At 40.1% G+C, this 9,654-nt stretch overlaps 1 protein-coding gene across 2 annotated transcripts; it reads left to right on the plus strand.

The window, feature by feature from the left end:
* Positions 1 to 202: 202 nt before the first annotated feature.
* Positions 203 to 6,444, plus strand: LOC141781252 (uncharacterized). Of its 2 annotated transcripts, none has more exons than XM_074656854.1 (4): positions 203 to 296; positions 1,967 to 2,302; positions 3,572 to 3,690; positions 4,913 to 6,444. In XM_074656854.1, exons 1-4 carry the CDS (start codon positions 230 to 232, stop codon positions 4,994 to 4,996), a joined length of 606 nt encoding a protein of 201 aa, XP_074512955.1. In that variant the 5' UTR covers positions 203 to 229; the 3' UTR covers positions 4,997 to 6,444. The 2 variants fall into 2 exon arrangements, with proteins under 2 accessions (XP_074512955.1, XP_074512954.1); XM_074656853.1 differs by lacking the exon at positions 203 to 296 and adding an exon at positions 1,662 to 1,830.
* The last annotated feature ends 3,210 nt before the right edge of the window (positions 6,445 to 9,654 follow it).

Genomic DNA, 9,654 nt, shown 5'->3' on the forward strand with positions numbered 1-9,654 from the left:
TCGAGTCTGATGCTTTAGAGAATGAAGTAAATCAGTTTTTTGTCAAGGTGATAGGAGGATATTTCATGCTATGAGTTTATATTATTATTGTTAATTATTATTGTAGTTCAGATTAGAGCTGCCAATCTCACATTGCAATCTAAACTGGTATATGCAAAAACATCTCCTTTCACTTCCCTTTTAAAGATTTATATTTCATGTGATCTTCCTTTTTACAGTCACTGTCAACATGTCTGCCATCTGGTTAAAGCTCATCTCCATCCTCTGTCTCTCCTGCTCCGCCCTGAGTCGCCCAGGTAAGACCGATCATTACATGTGTATTTCATAAAGCTTTATCAAGTCTGGGATTACATGCTACTTTTTTGTCTTGTACGCTTTAATTGCTTTTAAATAGTAGTAAAAGTAGTGAAAGTTTTTTTTTTCTAAATAATCACGCAGCCTCTCCTCAGTGATGTAAAAGTACATCAGTACATGTTATTTTGACCCAAAACACAATGTTTTTCCCTAAAACTAAGTGTTTTTTGTTGCCTAAACCTAAAGAAGCCTCAGTTTTACAACATTTTAGAACGAGTTGCTTTTACGTTTCACTTTTACAACGTAGTAGGCGTAGTAGGCCCCTACTGACCCACATCTATGGTGCTTATAGCGACTGATAATGCCTATTTAATGGCCTGAAAACAGTCGAATCGGGTGCAAAGGTGCTATACAAATAAAGTTTATTATTATTATTATTATTATTAATATTATCTTCTTCGTGATGAAATATCAAGATATCGCGATACATAATTAAGTCGTCTAAATTGATCATAACAAGCACATACTAACTCAAATTTAATTTTCATCATCATTTGAAGATATCATTTCACTTGTAACTGTTGTTGTTCATTTTGCACTAAAGTTCTGAATTAAATGAGGAAAATACCCTGCAGAGGAGTAAAAATAGGCTTTACCATGTGGTTATTTCATATAGAATATTATATAGTTAATATAAGATATGAAATATCGGGATAGAAGATTTTGGCCTTATCGCCCAGCCCTACCTCAGAGAAAAGTTGTTGTTTAAAGGTCCCATATTATGCTCATTTTCAGGTTCATACTCAAATGTAATGTTTCTACTAGAACATGTCTTCATGCTGTATTGTTAAAAAAACACTTTATTTTCCTCGTACTGTCTGCCTGAATAAACCTGTATTAACTCTCTGTCTGAAACGCTCCGTTTTAGCACATTTCAACGGAATTGCGTTGCTAGGCAACAGCTTTGGTCCATGTTTACTTCCTGTCAGTTGATGTCATTCACACACATACACACTGCAACAGGAAATAAACTGGGACACATTTAGAATGTTTACGTTTACAACGTGTGTAATGATCTATATATTGTATATTTGTGACATCACAAATGTACAGAAATCCTGACGGCTTGTTTCAAATGCACAGTTTCTGAATACGGGCTGTGTGTGTTTCTTCATGGATTGAGCTTTTCGATACGTTCACAGTATTTGTATAGCACCTAGACCTGCTTTATGATAAAAAAAAAAGACATGAAAATCTCACTTTCTACAATATGTGACCTTTAAGAGTCTGCCTTTACAACGTGTCTAAGCAGTCTAAATACGGCGTCACCTTCTTCTCGAACCACATCAAACATCTCGATGTAGGTCACGTGCTGCTGTTTAGTAGATGCATTTGTTGGTGTGGGTGAAAACACATTTCCTACTGCAGAGTTAGAGTTCAATTGAGCGTTTGTGTGACAGGATCTCAGCATGTCTGCTGTCTGGTTAAAGCTCATCTCCATCCTCTGTCTCTCCGGGACCGCCCTGAGCGGCCCAGGTAAGACTGATCAGTACACGTACTGTAGGAATTTAAACACGTGTGTTGTAAGGCAGGATGAATTCATAAAGCTTTATCAAATGTACAGTGAGATGAAACAGAATAATTGAGCAGGTGTTTGTGTGTCTCTTTATAGTGAGCAGTGGAGTGGTATGGAGAGATCTTGGAGGATCCATCACTATCCAGTGCAGACCTCCTGGAACAGACCAAGAGTACCTGTCTCTGAAGAAGGGTCTCAGTGAGGAGCTGGAAGTTTTCTACAGAGATGGCGCCTCAAAAAAAAACAACGTTGCCGACGAATTCGTCGACAGACTTCAGATACATGGAGTATTCCCCAACATGGACATCCTCATCAAGAACTTGACCTCTGACGACACGGGACCGTACTGGTGCCTGTACAAGAAGTTTGACCCGACGACTCATCAACGCGTAAACAGTGTTGGCAACGGGTCCGTGCTCCTGGTGGTGAGAGGTGAGCCTCATCAATTTATGTACTTCACAATTCAACATCACCATCATTCCACCAGACAACAATTCAGTTTTAGGGCTAGAGTGAAGCTACAGATATGAAGAAACTACAAAACCCAAGGAACCCATGTCATGCTTGTTTGTCGGGAAGGAGGATAAATAATGCTCCAAAGTTGGGCTAAATTTTAGCGAGGAAAAACTGGCATGGCCATTTTCAAAAGGGGTCCCTTGACCTCTGACCTCAAGATATGTGAATGAAAATGTGTTCTATGGGTACCCACGAGTCTCCCCTTTACAGACATGCCCACTTTATGATAATCACATGCAGTATATATGTGTTATTTTCTCCTATTCTAAAATGATGTGTTTGAATATTTCTGCATACTGGGGTCCATAAACAGTCTTGAATTACATAAATTGGGTTTCACTGTAAAGCTGAGACTCTTGTGGATCCAATGAGCCCAACTGTATTCATGTGTGATGATGTTAGCCCCCATAGGAGACATTTCATTGTAGTGAGACCATTTTTGTTACCTCCCTGTATAAAATGACCTGTGGTGACCTCTAGGATAATCACAGTCTCATGAAACTTTACAGCCACAAACTAGAGACCTAGAGCATTCAGAGGATGGATGGCTTTCCTAGCTAGATTGACAATAAGGGGGTTTCTGAGCAGTTTACACAACAGAAGTGCTCACCATCTATCGCTGAAAAAATGCAATTCTTGCATAAATCTCCAAATGTCAAAAAGTTGTTGAAACCAAATCACAGCATGGCTTTTTCTATGGTGTTCCTCAAGGTCTTGGTGTCTTAATGTGGTATTTTGGAGGGATTATTGATCATTTTTTTTATCAATTCTCAAGTGGTAAACAAATGGTTAAATTTAGCACCAAATCTGTGTAACAAATGGAATCAACCCAAACATTGCTGCAACAACTTACGAAACTTAGAGCATGGGGATGACCATCATATACTTCTATCATCATGTTATAAACCCTTATACACTGTCAAATTAATCTTCAGGTTCCCAGCTTTCAGATGATGTACACCACTTCTATGTGACATCTACTGTTGACCTGCTATCTCCCCCTAAAGACCCCCTGGACTCCCCTAAACAAAAAGACAAAAACGGATCTATTGTGGGTCTCAGGGGGAAAAAGTGGGACGCCACCTTAATCAAGAATTCCAACATGCTCACACTTGCTTGCTAACCTCGACCGGCCGGGGTGAGACAGAGAGAGAGAGAGTAAACACAGTGTCTATTAATTAACAGATAAACTGCAGCAGTGTGACGATCAATCTGGGGACCAACTGATCCTGGTGTCTCTTGTGATCTGTTCTGCTGTGCTGTTTGGCATCATCATCGTCTTCCTCATATGGATCGTCCGCAAGGTACCCGTGTGTTTCACTGTGTGTTTCTTCATTTGATTGGATATGACTCACAAACCCTGATGGAAACTTAGGGGTTGTTTCCATGTTCCTGTTATTCTCAACAGTACTCGTCTGACAAACACATAGTCAAATTATTATGATGGGGAATTTGTTATTGTCAGTTTGAAAGCTGAGGTTTATCGTCAGAGTCACTTTCACACGTTTCATTTACCCTGTGAGGTGTTGATTCAACTGGATGGTTGCAGTGTGGTGCTGTTGTTATTGTATTGTGAGTTATACTGACAATTGTTTCTATTATTTTGTCCACCACATTTATTTCAAAAGGGTAGGCTAACAGAATAACTCTCTCTGTAATCCAATGGACATACTGTATATTAGGGCTGTCAAAGTGCGTTAACGCGAACGTCTTCCAGACGTTGTAGCGGGTTGACTTTTAAAGCTAGAGTGAAGATACTGGTATCATATGAAACTAGAAAAACGAATGAAACCATTGGTACCAACCATGTCATACTAAACAAACAAACTTCCGCTAAATTTTGGCGAGGAAAAACTGTCATGGCGATATTCAAAGGGGTCCCTTGACCTCTGACATCAAGATATGTGGGCTGCAGTTTGCCATGTTATGATTCGAGCATATTGTTTTATGCTAAATGCAGTACCTGTGAGGGTTTCTGGACAATATCTGTCATTGTTTTGTGTTGTTAATTGATTTCCAGTAATAAATATATACATTTATTTGCATAAAGCAGCATATTTATCCACTCCCATGTTGATAAGAGTGTTAAATACTTGACAAATCTCCCTTTAAGGTACATTTTGAACAGATAAAAATGTGCTATTAACTATGCACAATCATGCGATTAATTGCGATTAAATATTTTAATCAATGACAGCCCTAATATACACACACACACTTAATTTAAATGATTATATATGATGATATAAATGAAAAAAATGCACAATATATATAAATAATTATACTGTATACTAATAGTGGTTGATTAATCTGTGTCAGTTTACTTTCAAATGCATTTGACATTATCATTATGACCACAATGTTTTGACTGTATCACTTTAAAAGGTCGCTTTCTATATAAGTTGTCATGTTGCAAAGATAAACTCAGTAGAGAGAGAGGTTGCACTGAGTAATAATCCTCCTCCTGATTGTGTAATAGCACCACTCTACATCTAACATGTTGACAACACTATCTCTCGTTGCCAGACCAAGACGTACACCACAAAGAAACCGAGACGCGTCCCCAACAACGAGGTTTATGAGGACATGCGTGGAACAATCAGACGCTGAAGATGTCTGCAAGCGAGCGACCTGAAATTCCACCGTCGTCTCTCGGTGCACCACCGAGGCACGACGTGATGCATGTCAAGCAAAGCTGCAACTCGGCACGTTCTCCAACATCTCTTCAGGCCTTGTGTATGTGTGTTTGTGTGGCTCAGACAATAAGGACCATGAACTGGTACAAAGGTACAACATGCACTGCCAATGAACGGTTTGGTACAATGTTTGAAAAGACTGCACACGACTCGGTTTGAAAGTAGAGAAGCACAAAATGTCGCAGTTTGTTTTGTCTGTCAGTGGCTGGATTGAACCCTGACATGTATGTTTATTAATGTAAATATGTCTTCTTTCATTTCAGAAATGTCTTATAGTTTTCTATAAAGTGAGGATTTATTGTAAAAAAAAAAAAAGGTTAACTTGAATGCCATATCAGATGTATGTATTGTATACAAATAACCCTCCTTTTGACCCGTTTTCAAACTTCATTATATCATAAATATGGATGTCTTTCACCTAATTGCCCCAAAATTACATGGATGGTTCCCTTATATGGTCTTTGCAAAAGAAAAATAATGACCACTACTTTTGCTGCATTATGGGTATTTTATTCAAAATTATAGCACCTGTGGTGTAATGTGTCACACTGTCATTAAACATTTTTTTTATATTATAATATTTGTAATATTCTGACTGAACTTTGACATAAACCAGTCTGTGATAATCCATCAACATTATTCCTCCAATTTTGAGTATAGTCCAAATAATTCATAATTTCTGCATTTTTTCCTAAAAAAATGAGGTTTAATTTCATATAAATTAGGTTTATTTACCATGAATTCCCCAAAAAGTGTAAAACTTGTGGTAATGAGTTGGAATGAAGTTGGCCAAAAAGGTGTATTACAGAATTGGGTGATAATTTATAATGTATGCTTTAAAAACAGTCAAACCAGACCAAAGACAAACGTTGCAACGGGAAGACAACAGGAGGGATAAAACATGAACATGGGATAAGTCGCCATGTCTGAAATAATATACTTTTTGATTTCCTTTAGGAGATGGTGAAATATCGTAATTGGTAATTATCTTTAATTCAAGTCCAAATAAATGAAAAAGGTTGGCGGCTCCATGTTGTTTCATCGGGCTGCCACCAGACGCTCGCTGGCGAGCTCCCCTCCAGGTTTCCCCTCCCTGGTTTCCCTTTTCCGGGCGAGGTTTCACAAGTCTGTTGGAACCGATTCATAATTGATTGTCAACACTGTATATATTGTTCCTATTTTTATATTTCCTTCTATTTAAATTGTTCATATTTTATATGTCTGTCTACTTTTGTTTTGCTTTTTGCACTGTGTTGTATCTGATTTTTGTTTTTACCGCTGCTCTTGTTTCTGCACTATATATCCCCTTTGCTGCTGTACACTGCAAATTTGCAAATAAAGGAATATCTTATGTCTTATAAAGGTCTGTGAATCGCTCTTCTTCTTCCCCTGGGACCACTTTGCCTTGGGAGGCCCTATCAGGAGCTAAATCCCCCCGATAACACACAAACCTCTCCTCCACCACGTTAAGGTGGCGATTCATTGGAGGGGTGATAACTAATGTTCTCATTTTACAGCTAAACCGTGCACTACAAGATGATTCTGAAAACATTTGAGGAGACAAATAGGCATTAACGTAAAATAATATTGATTCATATTTGATCAGCGCTGCTTAGTTTGACCGTTTGGTCGGAGTTCGCGAGTGATTGACGGCCGGCTCTCAGAGACGGCAGCTGGACGGCAGATGCCGTTAGGAGCACCAGAGGACACATGATTTTTTTCAGGTTATCTGTTCATGTACTACTGTCAGGATATCGCGACCATTTTATAAAAACAACTTTTTTTTAATCATATTTGCTCCAATCTCGCCTACTTCAGCTTTAACTCCCACTCAACCTCTCAGACGTATCTATCTCTGAGCTGCTACTTCAGACTTGGTGATTGATGAGCAGCAGAGCAGCACTGAAACAGTGAACAGGTGATGACATGAGTCAGTAACATCCCTGGGTTTTACTGTAAACTGGCACTTACACCGACTTACTGTAAAAGAGATAACGTCACAACAACGAACTCCTACTGTTTCCATGATTATTTCACAGTCTGTGGTTTCAGTTTTCAGACACATCAAATCAGTCCATTTGCCTCTGTGTTTTTTTTTAAAGGCAACTCACACAATTCTTTTATTATAACACAGGAGAATTCAGCGAATTGTTTTTGATATTAAATATTTTAAGTCAAAGTAAATGTTGGACCACAGACGAAGAAACAACCTTTTGTAAAACAGTACAATAATTTATTGTCGAGCCGAGTGCACGTTTTAACTGATGCAAACGCTGCATTTTCAAACAATTCAAAAGGTTATAAGTCAAGACGAGTTGCAGGTCGGAGAGGCAGAGTATGAGTCATCTTTAAAATGTCACACAGGAAAAGAAAATCTCATCTTGTGGCAGCATGCAAGGCATTAAGAAAATGTTTACTTGTGCGGTGCGTTTGTGTGGTCACAAGCTGTGACTCTTATTTTGCCGAGCAGCACCCGAAGCGCTCAAGTGTGAAATGTGTGTTTACGCCTGCTGTGTCTGTGGGGGTGGAAGTATCAGGGTGCAGTGGTACTGGAGTATGCAGCAGTTGTTGTGTGTGAAAGTCCAGCGAGAAGTGGAAACTACGCTTTGAGGTGAGTGGTAGAACGCAAAACGGAAACTGAGACCCCGTTTTACAAGAAAAACAACATCTACAGCAAGAAACTGTAGATGCATCTACACCGCAGGGTCCCGGCATCTGTACTTTTAACCCAGTACATGTTCTACTTTATTCACCCATTTTGTGTCAATGCAGACTAAGTTTTGTACAAGAACTCCTGATGGTGCAACTGCAGCAGTTTCCATACTTGTCATAACTTGCAACAGGAAACACCAAATGATAAGGTACGGCAGAACCTGAGGTACAAAGATACTGTAAGAGATAATAATCTGCCATAGTTTTACAGCCAATAGGTGCACACGTCGCGTATTTACAAAACCAGAGGATATGATATTTTTACTTTGAAGCCACATGTGTGTTTTAAGGCCTCGGTTTAGGTCTGATTATCCACAAACACACGCAGGTGCTGTTGTTGGAGGTTAAGTAATAAAATGGTTCTTGAAATGTGGCTGCACCGCTGTTACTCAGTAACGGAGGTGCGAGCGGAAACTGTGACATTCACTAGGTGCTTTTAGATGTGTAGGTAGGTGTTGTGTGAAAACAGGTGAAAACATCCAAAGTGTGTGTTTATCTGATTAGTGTTTTGCATGCAAGTCATGTAATATTTAACAGTTTGAGAGTTTGTGATTCTCTCTGGCACCCAACGAGGTTTTTCTGGTTAAAACCTGTAACATGAGAGGCCGAGATCAGCTGTAATCTACCACAATATACCACAGTGACAGGATGTGGTTATGGCCTTACAATGGCATAAGTCAGAGGGCCCATCACAAATACAGAGTCAGCCTTTTAAAGAAAAATGTAACATAATCTTTATATTTCTCCACTTCCACTGCTACGCCGACGACATCCAGCTCTACATTTCCACAAAATCCATCACCACCGCTGCACACTCCACTCTGTCCAACCGTCTCACTGAAATGAAATCATGGATGCAAATCAACTTCCTCCATCTCAACTGTGATAAATCATCGGTCCCAAATCACTCACCAGAACCACTCACAACTTCTGCCTCACCATCGACACCTCCACTCTGTCCCCCTCCCCTCAGCCACCTTCTCCTTCGAACACCACGTCAACCACATCACCAGGACGGCCTTTTTCCACATCAAAAACATAGCTCGTCTCCGCCCATCACTCTCCTTCTCTGCTGCCGAAACTCTGATCCACTCCTCCATCACATCCAGAATCGACTCATCATCCAAAGTCTTAAATAAACTCCAGTACATCCAGAACTCTGCTGCCCGCCTGCTCACCCATTCCCGGCCCCGTGATCACATCACCCCTGTCCTCCAGAACCTCCACTGGCTCCCTGTCCCACAACGGATCCAGTTCAATGTCCTTCTCCTCACTCACAAAGCCCTCCACCACCAGGCCCCCTCCTACCCCAGTGACCTGCTCCACCATCACACTTCTTCCTGCCCCCTCCGCTCAGAAGAACCAAGCACCGGACCTGGGGCGACAAAGCATTCGCCATAGCTTCCCCCTCCCTCTGGAGCTCACTCCCCAAACACATCAGAGACTGCACCAACCTGTCCACTTTCAAATCACTTATCAAAACTCACCTTTTTAACGTGTGATTAATGTTGTGTGTTTTATATATTATGATGATGTCCTTGTTTATGATCATTTTAGCTCTGTAAAGTGTCTTTGAGTTTCCCATGTGAGCTGTGTGGGACAAAGGATGTGATGCCTCCTTTAGTCCTCTCCCTGGGTATATATACTACACCTGCACCCTGGAGATAAAAGAACATATCCAGGCCTCGGAGGGTGCAGTAGATCTGCTATGATCTGGTCTGTCATGTAAGTAATACTGCACATTGGTTCCTCTGTTATCTTGCCACCCAGTTTAACAACCCTGTCCAGTTTGTTCTTATTTTGTACGGACAAAACAATGTGAGCATAATTATGTCCATATTAAAGCTATTAAAGTTTCCT

This window comes from Sebastes fasciatus, chromosome 13, assembly GCF_043250625.1.
Source record: "Sebastes fasciatus isolate fSebFas1 chromosome 13, fSebFas1.pri, whole genome shotgun sequence".
Taxonomy (NCBI): Eukaryota; Metazoa; Chordata; class Actinopteri; order Perciformes; family Sebastidae; genus Sebastes; species Sebastes fasciatus.

Bases quoted from the DNA above. Each gene is read 5' to 3' on its own strand.
- LOC141781252 (XM_074656854.1), top strand. From the start codon at position 230: ATGTCTGCCATCTGGTTAAAGCTCATCTCCATCCTCTGTCTCTCCTGC. The intron at 297-1,966 runs GTAAGACCGATC...GTCTCTTTATAG, and splicing joins CTCCGCCCTGAGTCGCCCAG to TGAGCAGTGGAGTGGTATGG. The intron at 3,691-4,912 runs GTACCCGTGTGT...TCTCGTTGCCAG, and splicing joins TCATATGGATCGTCCGCAAG to ACCAAGACGTACACCACAAA.